This window comes from Diorhabda sublineata, chromosome 3 (assembly GCF_026230105.1).
Source record: "Diorhabda sublineata isolate icDioSubl1.1 chromosome 3, icDioSubl1.1, whole genome shotgun sequence".
Lineage (NCBI taxonomy): Eukaryota > Metazoa > Arthropoda > Insecta > Coleoptera > Chrysomelidae > Diorhabda > Diorhabda sublineata.
In genome coordinates, this window is record NC_079476.1 from 7,721,044 (window position 1) to 7,742,223 (window position 21,180).

Sequence of the window (21,180 nt, forward strand, 5' to 3'; positions counted from 1 at the left end):
TACCAGAAGGCATACTGCATAATTGTGAAAGGAAACGTGTTGGGGATTATTACATTGCTTAGAGTTAATGATAAGGCATTCCATGTGGGACCGCACAGAGGGATGGTTGAGTATGTATAAGTGCTTCAGTTAAGCATGCTGCGAATGTATATGACGTTTAACCATCAGTTTCAGTTTCTCGTGAAAGGAAGGTGAAGAATTTTCATAATGAAATACCATCAGAAGATGTATTGATGAATTTGTCACCCAAAGAACGTAAGAACGTTTCAAAATAGAAGTGTTCTATAAAATAATTGATGTTTTGGTGGTAAACCTAACGGTTCATAGCCTTGAAAGAAAACCAGATGACGTCACTGAAATGGACGACAGCTGGTTGAGATTTTCTGGATGTATGAATCAGATAGGAGCAGAGATTTTATTAAGTAAATTATATATTGGGAAACATGAAACTTCTCCCATATACCGGTAAAATTAATGAAACTTCTTAACAAGCTCGTGGTCCTTAATACGACGAATTTTATTCGTAAGATATGTATTGCTTCACCAATATTTTTTTACCTACCGTAGCTAAAAGATCGTTTGGTGTTTGGAGTAGAATCAGGAACTATTATTTCGCTTATTATTTATTGTTGTGATTATTTTATTGAAAAAGATTTTCTTCAGTAGAAATCCAATGAAATTAGTTAATTTGAAATCGTCTGATTGAAAACAACCAATCAGTACAACATTATACTGAAAACAAATCCCATAGGCTGTTTTCACTTTATCACATTTCATATTGTTTCATCTCGATTTGATATTGTAAAATATTACCATTTGGTTATAATACTGACAAAATATTGAAATAATAAAATCAAACATATAAAAAAAATATCGGTTACAGTAAAATATTTATATAGAAAGCATTTATGGACTTTTGATAGAAAGTATCAATTAGATGGAAATCGGCGGATGGCGTTGACTTTGAAGGATTTGGCTGTGAACTTGAGAAGAACAGATGGTACAGAGTCTGACGAAACTACGGTCAAAATCATCTGGAACCTAACAAGGAAGCTAAGTCGGTACAAGAAAAATATTATAAAGAAATTAAAGTTGCTATTGATCCAATCAAAAGTGTTGTATTTGAGGAAGCTGCTGCTTGCTTGACTGGTTTTTGTAGTATCGAATTAAACAACAATGGTTTTGTAACATATCAACTTAAATATAGCCCAGTATTCAGCAAGACTTGCCAAGGTGGTTCAAGAATGTGTACTGAAAGCAATGACGGCAACGTTTGGTCTGTCAGATTATTAAGCTAGAAAGGGGCCCAAATATTAAAATCAACAGATTATTCTTAACAATAAATCGTCACTGGAAATCCGAAAATTCGAAAATGATTACTGATATGATAATATTCCCATTGGAAGAAATACGATTAAAATTGGACAAAATTGTCTGCCAGAGCGACTGACTAAAAGTGGTGTACAGCAAGAGCTTAAAAAATTACGGATCACAACGATTTTAGCTTAAGAAAACTCTTCATAATCAAATTATTAATAGCATACGTATTGGAATTACATATTTATCAGTTATAGAAACTAACACGTCTGGTTCTTCATTAAACTTTCAAATTGTTGCTTTGTTAATTGCCCCTTTAAATAAATTGTATTTGTCTCGTATTTTTTCTTTAATTAGTAACAAATTGTCTATCCGAATAATCCTCGAACATTGAAACTATGCTCAAAAATTTTAAAATAATTTTTTGAAGCCTCTTGCTTATAGGCAGCTGACCTCCGCCTACGACATTGGTTTATTTCCATGCAACAAGCTTTTGAAATCGGATATAAAATTTTTTTCAACAATTATCAATGTCCTTGGGCTATTGATACTGTTGATAAATAGGTCTATTTGATTTTTGTCAGTCTTGATTATCAGATTTTGGCGTATCTGTCGGACAATATTACATTATTCTTCCATATATTCAAGCTACCTAAAACCAGGTAGAAATATCCAAAATATTTTTCACATACTGTACTGTAATCGTTTTTATAATTTTGTATAATAGACGACACTATTTCCAGCTTTGTTAAGTAGTTACTATTAATATGAAGAAGCATTATAGTTCTAGTGGACTATTGGTGGTCGAAGGTAGGTCTACGAAAACGTCTCGTTGGCTTTCTAGAGATATATTCAGGTGTCTCACACACTCTCTAATCGTATTAAGTCTCTGATGGCCACTATAACCCAAATTTCAGTGAAAATGAAGAAATTACACAAAATTAACAATGAGATAATGAAAAATAGGAAATTAATGAACCGAGTCTACTTAACGGATATTGAAACAAGTTTGAATAATCAATTTTTTCGAATTTTACTTAGTCGCAGTTTTTGTAGTGTTACTTTATCAGCTATTTTAGTAACAACAATAGAAAGTTTATTTTACAAATAAAATAATGTTATTAATCACTTTTTTAATGACTAATAGATAATTTAGCTATTTACTTTCAATGAAAATAGGTTTTTTTAGATTGCGAAGTAAGTAACCAGATTAAAATACACAATAAAGTCAGTTGTTGTTTTCGAAGAAATAACAGTTGTAAGAAAACAGGTACTTTCTTTTGATCAAGTTGAGTAACTAAAACAATTACTATGATTAAAGTTGTAATTAAAAATATAATAATAATGATTGTTAAATACTGTTTTATGGTTTACCCTGAATGATATTCTTGAAGAGAATGTTTAACGACAAATACACAGGACCACCAAATTATTATGAGCTGGTGCGAACATTTTGAACTATTGGATGAAAAAGAAAAACAAACAACAAAAAAGAAACAAAGAATGTAAAAACCCCAGTAAATGTGTAATTCGGAGTAAATCACATTATTTTTATTGGAGCAAAATATTTGGAGCTCTGGAATACGATAATATTACATCAGAAAATACCTACTCCCAGTTTGGGCTCAATGAAAAGCAAGAATATTAGAGAAAGCTATGCAAAACAGCAGAAAGATTCAATGAATATGAAACATATGTGGAATGAGAACAATAAAATTGAATGATATTCAGTTTTATGTATAGTAACACTAAAAATAATGTGTGAAATTAGTTGAACCAGGAATGTACGAAGGAGGTTAAATAGAAAAGTAACTTTTTATATTTTAAGATATCAGATAATTTAGATTATTATAACGGAATAAAATTCTTTTCGAACATTTTTCAAAATTTATCATAAAACCAGCAAAATGTATCTATCCATTTTAAATAATCAATAACTTTTCAGAAACCCAAAACTCTATTGGGCGCACATTTCTTGGATGCGTTTGTTCGACTTTTTTTGGTTTTGGGATATAATACAATATATGCATAATTATTTTTGAAAAATATTGTCGGATTAAATATTTACTCAGCTATCTTACTTACTTTTATTTGAAGATAGCTGAGTACAACTGCACGAATTTTAATAACTTTTTAATTTCTAGAATATTTACATTTAATCACGGTGCCGGAAAGTCAACATAAGTTGTATGTATATATTTTGAAAGAAGAGTATAACTAACTAATAACACGGAATTTACAGGATAATATCTACGTATCTTTTTTGGGTTCCATTTTCTTTTTGACGTAACAATTGTATGTATACTGAAAAGGCGTTAGAAAGGGCATTCAATTCAATAAGCTAGTGCAATTTGTCTAATTTCAATTTATGAGATGAACAAAGAAAGAACGGAAACTGACTATAAGTTAATGCGATATGTTCCAAACAAAACCTTTAAAATAAGATATATAAATAGAGTTATTTTCTAACCATATATTTTGAAAATTTGATAAGCAAGACCTGGTATCTATAAGTCTAGCCTTCCCTCAGAGTATGTGGATGTTAAAATTTTTTGTTTGTAATGAAGAAACAGATTTACATTTACTCATTATTTTATAAAATATCTGATATTTGTAGCTGAGATTGTACAAGATGTGAAAAGCCTTTTCACATGTCATGCTTTATCCTCCACTATATGAAAAAAGGTTTTCTTTAAACCGTTTAGCATCATTTAAACAAACAATAATAATTTGATCTATTGCTACATCTCTAGCTGACATCAATTTGAGAAAATATTTATCTCATTCGAGTTTGCAGAACATTGTTTGAGAAATACTAAAATTTCAAAATTCAATGGGATTAAATATGCAATGGTGGCAATCTCAAAGTACTTTGGCCTTCCTATTCTAAAATTCTTCACAAGTTGTAATATTTGACTTCTATCTACATCTTTATAATATTATTTGTATCTTCTTGCTATGCAGTGGTAAATTAATCTATCGTATTCAGAGACTGAAGATAAACTAAAACCTATTATCTTCACTTACCTGTTTTATACTAAATTTTCCCACCAATGCACCTTCTCCCGCGGAAATTAATTCCAGCGGGAAAACCTCCTCGGCGGGAAATTTTGCATTTATGTCTTAGCTACTAAACTATAGAGTGTGCTAGAAGGTATTGGCCCTTTGTCCCTATTAAAGCTGTTCTTACATTTTGCAATTTCAATGCTTTCAAATACATCCAAAAATTCATTATTGGATACATTTATATGAATTTTACATCAAATTCTACCCTATGACTATTCTTAATGACTTAAGTATCTAGAAATGACAACTGTCCATTATTTTCCATTTTAGAAGTGAATTTTATAGATGAATATTGTAAATTGAGTTCCAAAATGAATTCTTCTACGTTTATATTTTTCGTATTGAACATAGCGAAAAAATTATCGACAGACCTGTACCATAACCCTGCGAAAATACTGATTTGCTTCCAAAAATGACTCATGAACAGTTCAGCCATAAACAATTAGAGGCAATTGCCCATTGCTGTTCATTTGTTTTGTTTGTACAACAAAGAATTCTACATCTATTTTCTTCCCTTTCGAAACCTGCATAAATTACTTTTGAATCTGTACTATATGTTTTTAAAATTCGTTTTGCCTCAATTATAATTATTTGCTTCAAATTTAAAAGCTTATCACAAAGTTTTTCCCAATTGGATGACATAAATAAATATTAAATATCAGCTATAATTATTTAATAATATTCACCTTTTCCAATTTGGAAAAACGAAATATGAAAAAAATAAATAGGAATCTAAAATATGTGAATATCCATTATGAAATCAAATTGACGGAAATTTTTTCCATAGGCGTGTTGCGGGATCTTTATGTCTCACGCGCCCCTGAAGTCAATATTGGTACAAAATCCCTACTAACTTACAAGTTGCTTACAGAAATAATTGCTAAATAACATCTAGGTGTGCCTTTAGAGCCATGCTTTTGGAAACGGTATTCTCTGAGCACCTTCTTCAGCTAGCTTTCCAAAAATTACATCTGCAAAATGGAATGCGGCCTGGACATTGTGCGGTGCTGCAAGTGATTTCTGCCCAGCAATTAAGTTCGAATTTTCCAGGCCTATATAGAAAAATTTTGATTACTTTTCCCCATAATTTCACTTTGTCATCGTCCCTGTTATTAATTGGTAACGAATATAATTCGATTGCTTAAGTACAATAGAGCTGACGCAGTATTCCTCTATAAACAAATGAATACGTAACATTTAATAGTTAGGTCATTAAATTATTCTAATGAATAAATAAATATATAACACTCAATAACTAGGTCAATACTTATTATGTCAATAAAATAACCATATGAGGAAGGTACATTACACTACAAGAGGACACAATAAATATTTTATATGACACCTTTGAAAATGCATAAATACATCGTTATCAATATTTTTATGTTTAGGTTTCTGAAAATTATAGGACAAGTTTATAAAAATAAATTCATGCCCATTGCATGAATCAATTAGTCTAATGGAGACAATTTGTCATATCTATGTCTGAAATGTGCGAACTTTCTGTTTACTTGTTATGTAAGTGCACATTCTTACGCATTATTATATTTAAAATCAATTTCTTTTAAATCAAACTTACATAACTGCATCGCACATTGGTTAAATATAGTTACGAAACTGTACCCTTAGGGTATTTCATATCATTAACAGGTACATACTTGAATTATTTATTGATTTGGTAAATGTGTGGAAAACTGCTTCGAGCTTAGCCACAAATAATTTCAAAATATTCTGACATCCACTGAACTGTATATAAAAATCGTACACATCATGTTGTAATGTTTATGAAATAATATTGGTGTATACTGAAATTAAAAATTTGTTTTTTGTTGGTCAGAAAAAGTAGCCAAAATGATGTTATGAAAGTTGAGTAACTACAAACGGGTTCACTTTGAATGGTAAAATGTCAAACTGTGGTAATGAGAAAGTGTTAAAATCGTAATGTAAAGAAAATTGAATCACAATATATTCGATGTACATATTGATGTATGATTTGGATAAAATCTGTAGTAACAGCTGAAATGGAAAATACCACGATGGTTGTCCAAAAAGTTTCCGCGACCTGAACCTGAAGACGTCACCTTGTTTTCATCTGTTTTAACAAAGACGTAAAGGTACCCTTTCCAGACCATTCTACGGAAGGCTTTTCCAGATCTCGGTTTTTTTTTCCAAAAAAATTCAATTGAAATTAATTATGAAGGAAAATAACTATTTATTTTTAACACTTGTTTAAAAGTAACAACATAATTGGTATATTTATAAATCTTTGGTATTGATAGATTGTATTATTGCAGAAGTTTAGTCCCTTCGGTGTTTCATTCTTTGGATTTAAATAAGTCTGAGAATATGATTCGCAGATATTTTGATTTTCCTGATGAAATGTCGCAGAGCTCGTATTTTTCAAGTGAGAGGGGTCAAACCATTTTTGGGATAATTTTCTTTTTCTTTTTATGGATTCTTCTGCTACGTTGAAAGAACGTCATACTCTGTGTCTTTTCATAATAAGCGAATCAGCGCCGCTTTCCACCAACATGGTTGCCTAAGAACGCCTTCGCCTATATCCTGTATAATAATAATAATAATAGTTTTCTCATTTTCTGGTATTTTGCAAAAATTTTCAGGAAAGCACTGGTGATGGTATGGGTTTATGGACAAAAATGTCATATTTTTTATTATTAATTAGCACAAAATCTGGGAACACGTTATGACCGTTGTAATATAAAAAGACAAATATGCAAAATTTATATTCATAAAATTTCGTCAAGTCGTTGAGCTTTTCTTTTCAAAACTTAAGTGTTTTTAAAAGGTCTTAAATATGCTATTATTATAATTAAACATTTTTAGACATTTTATTATTCACACAAACATATGTGTTATTTACACGGAAATACCAGTAAAAATTTATTTGTGTCGACATCTCCAATCGCTCAAACAAGTGTTCAAGGTGATTTCACAATAACAAGAATGAAAAATGAATTGAGTTTATAGCTAAATATTGACGAAAAGTATAAGAATTAGCCAAAATATTTTTGTTCTTTACAGTAACGTTGATTATATTGTAAACATTGAAAGGAAATACTAGACATAAACGCCTCGTACATGAGGATTTATTAAACTAATTATGAACAAAGTAGAATACATGAAATTAATATACACGGATTACAAATAATAATTTTCTACTCCTACTTTTGTAGGACTTGAAATGGAAATAAAGGAGTGACATGCTTAACTATTTTCAAAATGAAACTGAAAATAATGCTACACCCACTCGTAGAATACAATATACCTATTTTCATTTTCAACACAACTATAATGAGTCGTTGTTCAATGAAACTTCTTGATAAACTAATAACAAATTAACAGCAAAATGATGTAAATCGTATTAAAATATTTATAATAGTGTTTATTTATATAGTGTATACCAAATTAAGAAGTGAAAAATAACGTTTACTACCCGTATAAAATTCGGTAAACATCTAATAAACCGTCAGTCCACGTGGACTCATCACTGTCTACCAATGAAAACATCTAATCGTAAACATAAAAATAAAACATATATATATTGTAATTATTTATTTCTTTTATTTTTTTTATCGATTTTCTGCCTTTAGTTCAATTATTATCTTTAGTAAAACTAATCTCAATAAATTATAATTTTTCATTATGTACCTACTTGCTTTTAGATTTCTGATCATTTCAATATAAATATATATATATATATATATATATATATATATATATATATATATATATATATCAGCTGTCGGAATGTGTACTCGTACACAATTTCTTTGAAATATTCCTGCCTAACAGCCTGCGATAAGCAGTGATGTCGCTTGGTGAGATTCATTTGTTCCATAAATTTCTTTAAATAAATAGAAATATGGCGTTCTTTACACCATGAGTGCATGAAAACAATGAAATTGAACAGTGTAGTGAGAATAAAGAAATGTATGAATTTAATAATAAAGATTAAGATATACAAACACAGCAAGTTATTTTAAATATATTTAAATATTTAAAAAATCTGATGATACAATCATGAGAATTGCTGAATTAACTAGAGTAAATAAATTTTCCATTTATCGAGAAGTCACGAAAGAGGTTGCTATGGACCATTCACAGAACCGATAAAAATGTGAATAAAAACTGAGATCAGTTGACAAAGCTGCTCACGTTTTTATACGTAGGGACAATTTATATACAGTAATGCAGCAAAAGGTAGCAGATTATCCAGAATACAATTATACCAGCTTAGAAACATTGCGTCAAGTTTTGTCAGCATGTGGTTTTAAACACAAAAAACTGAATATAAACGGATGCCAATAACCGAAGCGAAGCGTCAAGGCGTTGGATGACAACAAGATTATTTGCGTTAGATAAAAGACTACCGAACTTCTAATAGACACATAATTTATCTAGATGAAACATTGTTTGACAGTCACGATATAATAAATTTCGGTTGGTTCGACAATAGTAAAAATTGCTGTTCGAATGGGCCATGTTCTAAAGGAAAACACATTATAATAGTACACGCTGGAAGCGAAGACGGTTTCGTGTCTAATGCTTTATTAATACCTGCTAAAAATTAAAAACTGTGCAGCTGATTATCATGAAGATATGAAACCAGAATTGTTTGAACAATGGTTTAATGAATAGCTTTTACCTAACATTCCACCACAGTCAGATCGCCAAGAGCTTTATAACAATTGTGTTGAACATGTTATCAAAGAAGAAGATAAGTCTGTGGTGTTACCCTCTTCACAACCCTTCAAATGATGACTTTAAGTCAGACGATTCTGACGATCATTATTAATTATGAAGGAATTGGAGGTGTTTTTTTTCTTTTGTTTTATTTGCAATGAATTTATTTCTCTTTTCTGGTTTCTGCTTTGAAATTTTGTTCTCCAGAACAAAAACGAATGGGGTTCAAAAAATGCTCAGTTCACGTCTGGTACCCTATTTAAACAAAATCCCTTACAGGCAGGTGGATTTTCCTCGTCTATTCACGTTTTATAATGTAATTAATTCAGTTGTAGCAAGTTAACGAGGTATAATAATGACTTTTTCTAAGTTCCAAGTAGGACTACAATTAAGTGTAAAGTATTTATAAAAATAATAACTTTATAAAATGAGGTATCTACGCGTATGGTACATCAAATATAATTGTCGGTAAGGATTTTTATAATCTGCAATTGATATTGGAAGAAATATACCAATAATGTAACATGGAAAAAATGAAAAAAAATTATATTTGGAAAAATATAATGAAATGCTAAACATGTCTACGATAAGATATGAAAACTATCTACATAACTACTGAACATTTATGCGATAAATAGATGATACCGTTAACTGTACTGGAACAGAGTGTCGTCTTAATGTAAAATAATTCAATTCTCACGTGACTATGTGTGCTTACAAAATACTACATAGAGAAAGATAAAAAAACAATGGAAATATAACAGGGCATGGCTTTTCAATGCTAGCAATACAACACTCACTAGTTGAGACCTCAGAGCACGCGGAACAATGGGGAAGAAATTTCAATACGATAAATGTTCTTGTTATGAAATTGTACTAATCAACAGAAAACGCACAAATGCTGGCAACATCGAGAGGACCAGGGTGTCGCCGTTCAAACATAAAAAGTAGTATAATTTTTATTGACAGTTAAAGAGAGCATTTCCATTTTCTATTAGTTTTCAGATGTAAAAAGATATTTACATTGTTAAATTTTATAAATTATTTCAAGAAAAACACACAACGATCAAACTTAAAACAGCCCCGCTTTGTTAGACTGGGTTCAAGGGTAGAATTCGGTTTTATGCAAAATGGTTGGAGTGTGAGAATAATTGTGACATGTTGGCCTGCTTGATCCCTAGAAATAATGATTTTTTCGAATGGGAAAGGTAAAATAAATAGTCTCGCAAGACAAATTCCAAATGACAGTGAAATATTGAAAAACAGAATAATTCTCGGAGTTCGATCAATTACTAGAGAATATCATCATCATGTCAAAAAGTAAGAGAAGAAAATTAGGTGATGAAAACAGAACATTTAATGTAGAAAGGGAGATTTTTTCTTTACTCTTTACTGCTGAGAAAGATAAAAGATAAAGTGTTTGTTGTGCAGTTTTAAGTACTTTAAAAAAGCGAATGCAAATAAACACTACTTGACTCATAAAGAACATAAATATTTCGCTTTAGAAGTTGAATCACGAAAAGCTGCACTTCAAAAGTTAAAAAATAAGAAGCATCATCAGCAGGCATCTTTTAGTGCCTTTGTAAATCAAAATTCCGCTGCAGTTGTTGTTTCGTATAAAATAGTACATATACTTGGAAAAAGGGGCAAACCATTTAGTGCCATTGAAATAATTAAAGAATGTATTATTGAAACAGTGAGTATGTTAGATCCAAGAAATGTCGACAAATACAAACAATTACCTCTTTCAAGAAGAACTGTAACAGATCGACAGCAAGAATTAGCGCAAAATGTAACAAAGCAGCTTCATACAATTATACAAAATGAAAATTGTTATTTTTCAATTGCTTTAGATGAAAGCACTGATAAAACAGATTCGGCACAAGTTTTATATTTTATTCGTGCTATAACTAAAGATTTTCAATGTTACGAAGAACTACTTGCGTTGGGTACATTAACTGGAAGAACTCGCGGAGCCGATATTTTCGAAAACTTCAAAGAAGTATGTAATAAATTACAATTGAATGTCAGTAATTTAGACAGTGTCTGCATCGATGGAGCACCTTCCATGAGAGGCATAAAAGAAGGATTCGTTACTTTGTTAAAAAAGGAAAACTTAAACTTGAAAAAATTTATATTATTTCACTGCATTTGCATCAGCAAAACCTTTGCGCAAAATCTACCATTTTGCAAGACACTCTGGATAGAACCATTGCCATTGTCAACTATATTCGCTTAAATGCAATTAGTCATCGTGAATTTCGGCAGATGCTCTCTTTAGATGAGGATACGTTTAGTGTTGACCTACCATACTACTGCAAGGTTCGCTGGCTATCAATAGGTCAGGTTTTGATAAAACTTTTGTCTTTGCGACAACAAATTTTTAACTTTTATCAAGAACAAGGAAAACAATGTGATCTATCAGATGAAGTATTTCTCAGAAACCTTGCATTTTTGTCTGATATGATGACAAAACAATTTAAATATTTGCCTGCTAGGTAAGACGAGGTATATTTATGAAATGTGGCAAAAGATCCAAGCGTTTAGAAAAAAATTATCATTTTTCAAAACACTGCTTTGTCGATCGGAAATATCTGCACAACACTTCCCGGAACTAGCTAAAATGTTAAATGAGCAGAACTGTGAAAATAAAGGTATACTAATAGATTTTCTGATTTTGATGAGCGACTCCTGCTATGAAACTAGCATTTGAACCATTTTAATAGATATATCCGAGGCTCCTGCAGAACTACAAATAATTGATTTAGGGGAAGATAGTATCATCAAATCCCGTTTTAATGCTAAAAAGGATCCCATAGAAATCTGGAAAAATGCTGTTGAATATCCATGCCTCGCTGTTGCGAGACAACATTTTCTCTCATGTCAAAAATAAAAACAAATTTAAGAACGCAAATTACAGATGCACATTTAGAGGATCAATTAAAGCTGTGTGTTACGAAGCTTGATCCAAATATACAATTACTGTCATACAAAAAACAATGCCAAATGAGTCACTATCTTGCTGCCTAATTTAAATGTGGCCTCTAATGGTAAAAAGGTTCCCCACCTCTGTTATATACTATTGGCTGTATAGAAGCTATCGCTCCCGTTCCTAATTGTTCCTTGTTACATGTTAATCTGTTCCGAAATACGTCAAAAGTTTGACAATTACATATTAGGGGATTCTCATCGTTTTATTTTACATTCGAAACCATTGCCTTTATATCAAGCAAAATCACAAATATATTATGGAGTTACATGTCCTAGCACAAATACCAATATTCAGATGAAAGGATAGAAATTTTAGAAATTTTGTCAAAAAATATATTTTCAAAAAGTAAGAACGTAAGTTATCCATAATTTTTTGTAAAAGAAATACTTTAATTATAGATAAGGTTTAGTTTGTCTTACTGTAGTCCTAAATTTGGATAAACAGTGATACTGTAGAATGTCGAAATATTTTATACTTGATAATGAAATAATTTAGAACAAATACTTGATTAGAAAAACGAAAAGAAGAAAAACATGGCATTCACTAGTTTGAAAAGTTTTTCATTATTTGAAAAATTCGCTTGATATATCGTTGGATGTCTATGCAGTCATAAAGTGTTCGGTATAGTATTATAAGAGAAACTCCCAGTTATAGTATATATATATTAGTTAAGCTACAGAATTCGAAAAAACTTTTAAACTATACCATATCGAAAATTAAAAATTTTAAAGTGGTAGTTATTATGAATACTGCGACAAAAAAAAGCTTGGCTAGAAAGAGCAAGGTAAAGGTGGTAAGAGAAAACATTTACTTTGATTCTATTTATTACTATCCATTGAAATGAAAAAATATCTATTTAATTTGTTAATAAGTCCTAAATACTTTTACGTTAATTTACAAATCAATTATATCTTCCTCTTCATCCACTTTTGTTGTAACAAAGTGATTCGTCCTTTTTTAGATCGAATTTTGAAAATAACATCCTGCATTGCGGTTTATATGATACCCCAATACATGTAATTATACATACTATGAACAGAAGACATGTAAGCAAATTCTTTACGACAATTCTCAACAATTCTTGTCTTGAACCTTTTTGTCGGAAGTGAGATAATTCATATTTTATAATTGGAGACTAATAAATATTTCAGATTGACATTTTCATAAAAAATTGGAATGGAGATATCTAGTTCGGCTAAATCACTTTAAATCATCGGTATTTTGCTTTTTATATAATTGTCACAGTATGACAAATATTGATGGCCATATTTTGCCAAGCTGCAGTTTCAAAATAAATACGTTAAGTATTTTATCAAGGATAGAAGTAACATTAAATGTGTAATAATTTCCTTGAAAGTACTGCTCTTAGCTAGCAATATAATTATCTCATCCACGACTGGAAATATTTGGCCTCATATTTTTATTTTCAAAAATCACATGCGAACAATGTAGTATCCTAATCGCTTATTCGGAAGATATTTTTTTTATACATGTTTGCTTATTTATGAAGTCGAAATTGACTAATTTCCGGATATCTTCAAAACTGCTACTCGAGCACCATAGCAAGATTTTAATATTTCATTTGATTCTTTGACACTTGTTTTAAAACTTAATACCTTGTTTCATGACAGATACTATTAACAGGATCTCCAGGATATCACTGAAACGAGAGGATCAAACTTGCCACTACTTGTCTTAACACTTGATGATATGAAACATATATATATATATATATATATATATATATATATATATATATATATATGTATATATATATATATATATATATATATATATATATATATATGTATGTATGAACATACAATGAAATGGTGGCAATGAAACACCAAAGTGGACTAATTTCAATATATTTCAATTAATCAATATTTGTATCAACATCAATTTGGAGATTGAATTATTTCTTAGACCTTTTGATATATTAATGCATCTAAATGTTCTTGATTTCAGGTCTTTTCTTTTTAAAATTAGTTTTTCTGAATAATTTTCAAAAGAAAGAAAATTTTGACGTTTCGACTTTTCTTTAAGTCTTTATCAAAATATGATATTAATACTGATAATTGATAATTTGCTTATTTATATTCATATATAGATCACCTTCATCATGAATATCAAAATAAGGATGAAATCAACTTAGAACTTTGTTCTATCAAGAAAAATTAATTTTTCCTTGATCCCTATATCTTAAATATATAGCAGTAATCAATTGAAATATTTGTACTTTCATTAGAATTTACAAAATAGACCTATAAATTTTACTCAAATTATTTAGATCTTTTTCATCATTTATACCTTTTTTATTATTGTGTATAGTGTATTAGATTCCGTTTCAAGAATTTTTGAATCTTTATAATTGAATTTATGTTTTTTTGATATTTCATGGTTCGTTAATGCAGTTTTTTTATCGTATTGATGACCTCTTAGTCTATTTTCTAAATACTGAGATGTCTGTCCAGCGTCACAATTAATTTTTCTTATTAGAACAAACTTCTAAGTTGATTTCATCCTTATTTTGATATTCATGATGAAGGTTATCTATAAATCAATATAAATAAGCAAATTGTCACTGTAAATATCATATTTTGATGAAAAGTCGAAACGTCAAAATTTATTTTTCTTTTAAAAATTATTCAGAGAAACTAATTTTAAAACAGAAGAGACCTAAAATCAAGAACATTTAGATGCATTAATATATCAAAAGGTCTAAGAAATGAGAAATTAAAGAAATATATATATATATATATATATATATATATATATATATATATATATATATATATATATATATATAATGTAACTGAGTCCTTGAGTCCACTCATAGATAATTGACAAAACACTAATTTAGTTTATTATCAGGATCATCAGAATCCACAATTTTCTTCTGGAGACGCGGTCTAAGAGCAGTCTACTATACTGGTAACATAAATAAAGTACCTATTCACTTAATATTTACTGCCGAAAGATGGAGTGAAATTAATACAAACATTCAACTATTAAGTTGTTATTTTGAGATGGGACTCGACAATCACAAGATGCAATGTTGTACAATTGATTGTCGCTTATATAAGCTCTCGAATCTATGTTGGCGAATAAGCATTTACCCGCAAACAGTTATGAAACGGTATAAGAAGAACTTGACTGTATGAAAATAACAGAGCACCATGTAACGGTATATGAAATTGCCAGATTATATATAAGACCACTTGATACTCTTGTCATATAGTTAACAAATGGATTATAGTAAATAATATTGATAATTAGTTAATCGCACAAAATAATTAAAAATAAGTAGGAAAGTTGTCTGAAAAGTTCCCGACCTTAACCAGTAGATGTTAACATTGATCAATGTAAGTTGTGATATATATTTGCGTATTCATTGAGAGATTCTCACTAAACTTTTAACCATTTGAACGCTTATTTTCTGTTTGACAACCGTATAAGTGAGTCGTTGTGAAGATTTTTCTGAAAATGAAGAAAATTGATTATCGAGCGGTCATTAAATATTTTCTTCTTGAAGGCAGTAAGCCCATGCAATGGAAAGAGATGTTAGATACTGTCTACGGACAGTATATTTATGACCGTATAATTTTGGGCAGTTAAATCAAACGTGTCCGTATCATCTTAGCTGCTAACTACTTTTGGGGCGGTCAAAAATTACAAAGCCAATTAGTGATATCATCGAAAAAATTCACGAAATGAAACTGTACGATCCTCGGATTAAGATTAGATAGATAGAAAAGGCTATTTACTTTGGACTAAAAGCGTATTCGAATGAACATTTGCCAGGCTTTATTAACGCGGTTCAAGCAAAATGAGTCACATATTTGCGTCGAATCATAACTGTAGATGAAACCTGGATTCACTACTACACTTCTTAAACTAAAAAAAAACAATTAAGACAGTGGGCAAAGGTAGAACCTGCAAAAAAGCGACTGCATTTGAAAAAAGGAAGTGCTTTTCCATTAGAACAACGCACCTTCTCACTTTTCGGTGATCGCCATGACTGAAATCAGGTCTTGCACTTCGAATTGATTGCCCACCCATCGTATTCACTTGATCTGACCCCCAATCCCGTTTCCCATCCTTGAAGTTTCACTTTCAGAAGAGATATATTCATCAGAGACGACGACGTTATCACATTGAAAGACGGCAACTACTATGTGGAGAGGTTAAGCTAGAGCATTGTTGGATTAAGTGTATAGACTAAAATATGTTGAAAAATAGGAATGATCATGTTCAACAACCCTTTAATCTCTTATACCTAATTTACTTACCTCATTTTCCTTCAGGTAACAAATATGGCGCAAGTAGGTCCAAGTGCTGGACCTGATGCGCAACTGGAAATCATAGGTCTTGATCAGCAATTCGTAAATTTCTGCAACTTTCAACCAGATTTAGTTGGTACTCCACCACCAAGTGACGCCAAATCGAAAGCGGAAGCTTTGAAACCGTTTGATAGAATGGATTTACTTACAAAAACTATTTATCTAAAGCAAATAGATTTTTGGTTCAAGCAAGCCGGTATTTTCAATAAAGAAATAACAATGACTGATACGGGTTTAGCATATTCCAAATTTCAAGTGAAGGGAATAAGTTATATGGATTTCTTAGATATGTTAGAAGATTTGTGTAAGACAAAGGAAATTGAATTGGATGATATGAAAATGAAACTTCAATCATGCGGCTTACCAGGTATTAGTTTTGCTTTTTGTTTTTTCGATGCTAATATATTTTTGAATTATTCACAGGTATTTCGAAAACTGCCAAAGCTACACCAACTAACGCTTAAAGAATCTAGGATATATTCAACGTAAAGCAACCTATTTTTGTCTAAATTTTTTATGTGTAGTGACAATTTTTTTATATTTATTAGTTTTCAGATCAAATTCATAAAGTAGCCTGTTTCTAGATTACTTTTCTTTTCCTCATTAGTGCTGAAACTACGCTTTGAATTATCATGTAAGTGCACTCTGGATACCATCCACCACTATATTATTAGGAAATACGATGGGTCATAAAGTAAAGGGTACATGTTGATTGAAATAATATTTATTGACAATTTAAAAGGAAATTTGAGATGTATATAAGTTTATGTTACGAACTCGTCCACGACATGGACCGTAAGGCCGTCGTATCCGGTTATAATGGAAATCTAAAGTTTGACGAATGCGGCGTCTTTCATATATTTTTTATAAATAGCGGCAAGTTATTTATATTATTTTGAATAATTTCTAGGAAGGTCTTCGCATTTATTTGTTTACTTCCTAAAAATGACTCTGAAATGTCGGAACTACAAGCAGAACTGAAGAATCGCAAATTAGAAACGTCCGGAAAGAACAGTGAATTAGTAGAACGACTCAAAGTGGCACTGGTAAGAAAGGCTTTGATCTTGTATTCAAAGTCCATGAAGGACGATATTTCGATTTTGAAAAACGATATTTCTACTAATATGGACAAGAAGGTTTCAACCATATTTCTGCGGATATTTTATCACTAAAACTGACATTGCAGCTGATGTCGAGAATAGAATTTCATCCATTGAATCGGATATCGAAGACGTGATGACAACGATGAATGAAAAGTTACAATCGGATATCGAGAATAAAATGACAACGATAGAAAATGAAGGAAAATATGACAGATTCAAGAACAAAGGACACGAAAATTGAACATACAAAGACGTATGAAAGACACCGCATACGCAAAATTTTAGACTTCCAGTAAAACCGGACATAACCGGCTTCAGGGTCCATGTCGTGGACAAGCTTGTATCATTTATTTAGACTTTCAATAGAACGCAAAATCAACGTGTTAAACCTATCTGCTTAGCAATCAGCTCATATTGAGACATGAAGGATTTTCAGATTACTGTTTGGAGGAAACAGGCAGCAGTACGGGGCCAGTCATGTACCTTCAACATATCCAATCGTTTGCGGCAGACGGATTCGTGTAATCCTGTCTAAGTGGGACAATAACGAAATTATGTCAAATTGACATTACAAAAATGATTGATATATATCCTATTGAAAATGGAATGAATACACGTACGTTGCAGCATTATTAGGTAATTTTTAACAATTAACCGCAATGTGTTTCATTGGAGACAAACAGTTAGCTTTATAATAAAAAGAGGAGGAAGAGAATTTATCTGTCACGGCTCGGCATGATTGATATATTGTGTTGCAGCTTTTAGGGATAAGGTCAGAATACTACCATAGACAGCTAAGTCGTATAAATAATGAAATCGTTATCAAAATACTGAAAGAACGAAGATTCTCAATATTATAGCGAGGTTCGCCAACTGAAATAATGCCGTTAAGAAAACAGATGAGATTCGATTTTATTAATTTATTTGATTAGAGAGAAAAGTTATATCGTCCATGAGGAGAACAGAGCGAGCAAGTCAATTTTATTCCCACTGTCTCTTTTGGTGGAGGTTCAGTTATGATCTCCTACCATGCTCGCCCTCACGTCTAAATATTCTTTCGTGAATGTCACATAAATGCAATGTTTTGACGAGCATTTTCTTTAAACCTAAATCCAACTGAAAATATTTCGGACTTATTTGGTAAAAGGCCAAGGAACAGGTTCTATGCAATGAAAAATCCGTTGCAGTTGGTAGTTGCCCTTATCGAGATTGAAGATGATGTTCCTCATCAGATTACTGATATTGTTATCTTGAGCATGAGAAAACGATTGAATTGGGTCATAAGAGAACGAGTATCTGTCAAATACTGTTATGTATTAACTGTTGTTGAACGAGAATCACATGTCTCTCAATATTAGTTTAAATAGATACTGGAACTATATAAAGTATTGCAGTTTCTTTAAAAATTCTGATATCCGAAAAGATGTGGTAACATCTGAATCTTCAACATCCTCTTCTAGCAACGATTCACTGCACAGTGTTCTAAATCAAATATCAGTCTTTCAAGCTATGTATTCAATAAAAAACGAAGTGACGGAGGACTACATATGAACAATACTGTTTTCGAGAAATCCAATCACAATTAAAAAAATTAAATCGGTAAGATAATTCCAAGAGAACAACTTCTATGAATGTTCAGATTTTACCTATTTTTATTTGCTTTTATGTTGATAAGTGACTAGCAAAACAAAGCTATTACAATCAGTTACTGTATAGTTGTGTGTACTTTCAATAAATCATCAGTGAAAGAGTATGGGTAACGGTTTTCTTGCCGGACCTGAGAATTGCTTATAAAAAAACAACGTATTACTTAAGACGACATTCAAAGTTGATGTATATATTGACGTCTAACAATTTTTACCCCGATTACCAACTCTATGATATCAAGCTCCATTTGATCAGCTCCTCCATTCTGATCCTTATATAACGGGATCCAATCAGGAGTATTAACTACGAGGGTGGTTCAAATATAAACAGAAATTTTGCTATAAAACATTTATTTTTAAGTTACAGAGCAAAATTTTTTTATAGATAGTCGCACTACAAATTGGAATATCGTTCATGTCCAAAAATACGGTAGACAACACCTTCCCCAGTGACAATGTTACCTTCGCTTCAACTGGCGCGCCTTCATCTTTCTTCCTTCACTCTATAGACGCGCGTTTGTTCTACGGAACATAGTGTGGCGAATATTAGGTTCATTGAATCCTTTCTCTTCATACCACTGCAGGAGACGTGTCCAAACTTCCCAAAGTTGAATTTCTGAATTGAAATTCAGAAGTCTTGTCATCTATTTGGGTGAAATTTTGTAGTGACCATTCATGAATTATACGCTTAATACTTCCCAATTTTTTAGCAATATTGCGTACAGTACTTCGTACTGTATTTTTGATAAAATTCCGCGGATTTAACAAAAAAACGAATAATTATGCGGTACGCAACGGACATTGGTACATCCTTCTTACTCATGGCTATAAGTTCTTTATGCTTTGTAACAGATGAGTTTATCATCCACTCTTATGATATTACATATTATGATATTACGCGAGTAATATTTTAAATGTAAAGATTTACTTTTTTAAGAAAACTTTATTAACTCGATGACTATAACAATAGGTGATAGAATGAAGACTAACTGTATCAATAAATTAACAAACATTAAATAAAATTGAAAAATGCTGAATACAGTAAAGTGTAACAAAATGATTGTATTATAATTACCCGGATGTCTACATATGTCTGCTGATAACGCTAGAAATATTCTCAGGTTTTTGTGAGAAATCTATAAATGCTGAATACAATTAAATATAAAAGAAATAGTAGATATTTGTTAACAGGATGTTTCTACACATGTTTGCTGATAACGTTAGAAAATTATGATCAAGTGTCGTTATAAGAAAATAAGGTGTATGAACTGCGCTGTTATCACTCAATTATATTGTCTTTGTAATTGTCTCTATACGACTCGCGCGTTTATTCAAAAATTTCCGCTTATATTTGTACCATCCTCGTATTATGTGTTTTTGTGAATATCTCTTGGCTGGGCCGTTTACTCAAAAAATTTCGGTATTTCGATAAGAAAAGCACGATTTGAGTTGTACGAGATTTTATTGTTAAATAAACTTTATTTGAACTTCAGTGTACTTGTTCCAGTGGGGTTATATAGATTCCATTCCTAAAGTGAGAATTTGGAAGATTGTGAGAATATACTTCCGCGGTTGTTCTTATTTTTTATTCGATAAGAAACCCAAAAGTGAGTTCGTACTTTTTTTTTCACAGTTTATTCTAAAAATTAAAATTGCTGATAAAGATACGTCGCGTCGAATAGTTGTGAAATACTGGCCACTTAGAAAGTCTCTTCCCATTCAATCCCGCGTGAAGCCCTAATTGTAATGAATCTATCACTTGTTTATGTTCAAATTAATTTGAAATTGGAGATAACTGACATATTTATTGCTTAAATAGATTGTTATATTCGATAACACAAATAATTAAATTATTTACGAGCTCGCTCTAGATAAAATATATACATCCATTGGTTCAGACTTTCCTTTCATTGTAACAGGTCCTCTATATTTAAATTGGAATTGTTCATCAAAATTCTCTTCCTGGCAGAGAATACTGAAATACGTTTAAATGTAAATGAAACTTTCAA

General features: G+C 30.9%; 1 protein-coding gene across 2 annotated transcripts in view; it reads right to left on the bottom strand.

The window, feature by feature from the left end:
• Positions 1-20,245: 20,245 nt before the first annotated feature.
• LOC130441209 (guanylate cyclase soluble subunit beta-1) overlaps positions 20,246-21,180 on the bottom strand; it is a 37,252-nt gene continuing 36,317 nt past the window's right edge. The window contains exon 13 of one of the 2 annotated variants that reach the window (XM_056774779.1): positions 20,246-21,146. In XM_056774779.1, coding sequence (XP_056630757.1) covers positions 21,026-21,146 — 121 coding nt within the window. In that variant the 3' untranslated portion in view covers positions 20,246-21,025. The remainder of the gene's footprint in view (positions 21,147-21,180) is intronic. The other variant, XM_056774780.1, reaches the window with a different exon arrangement.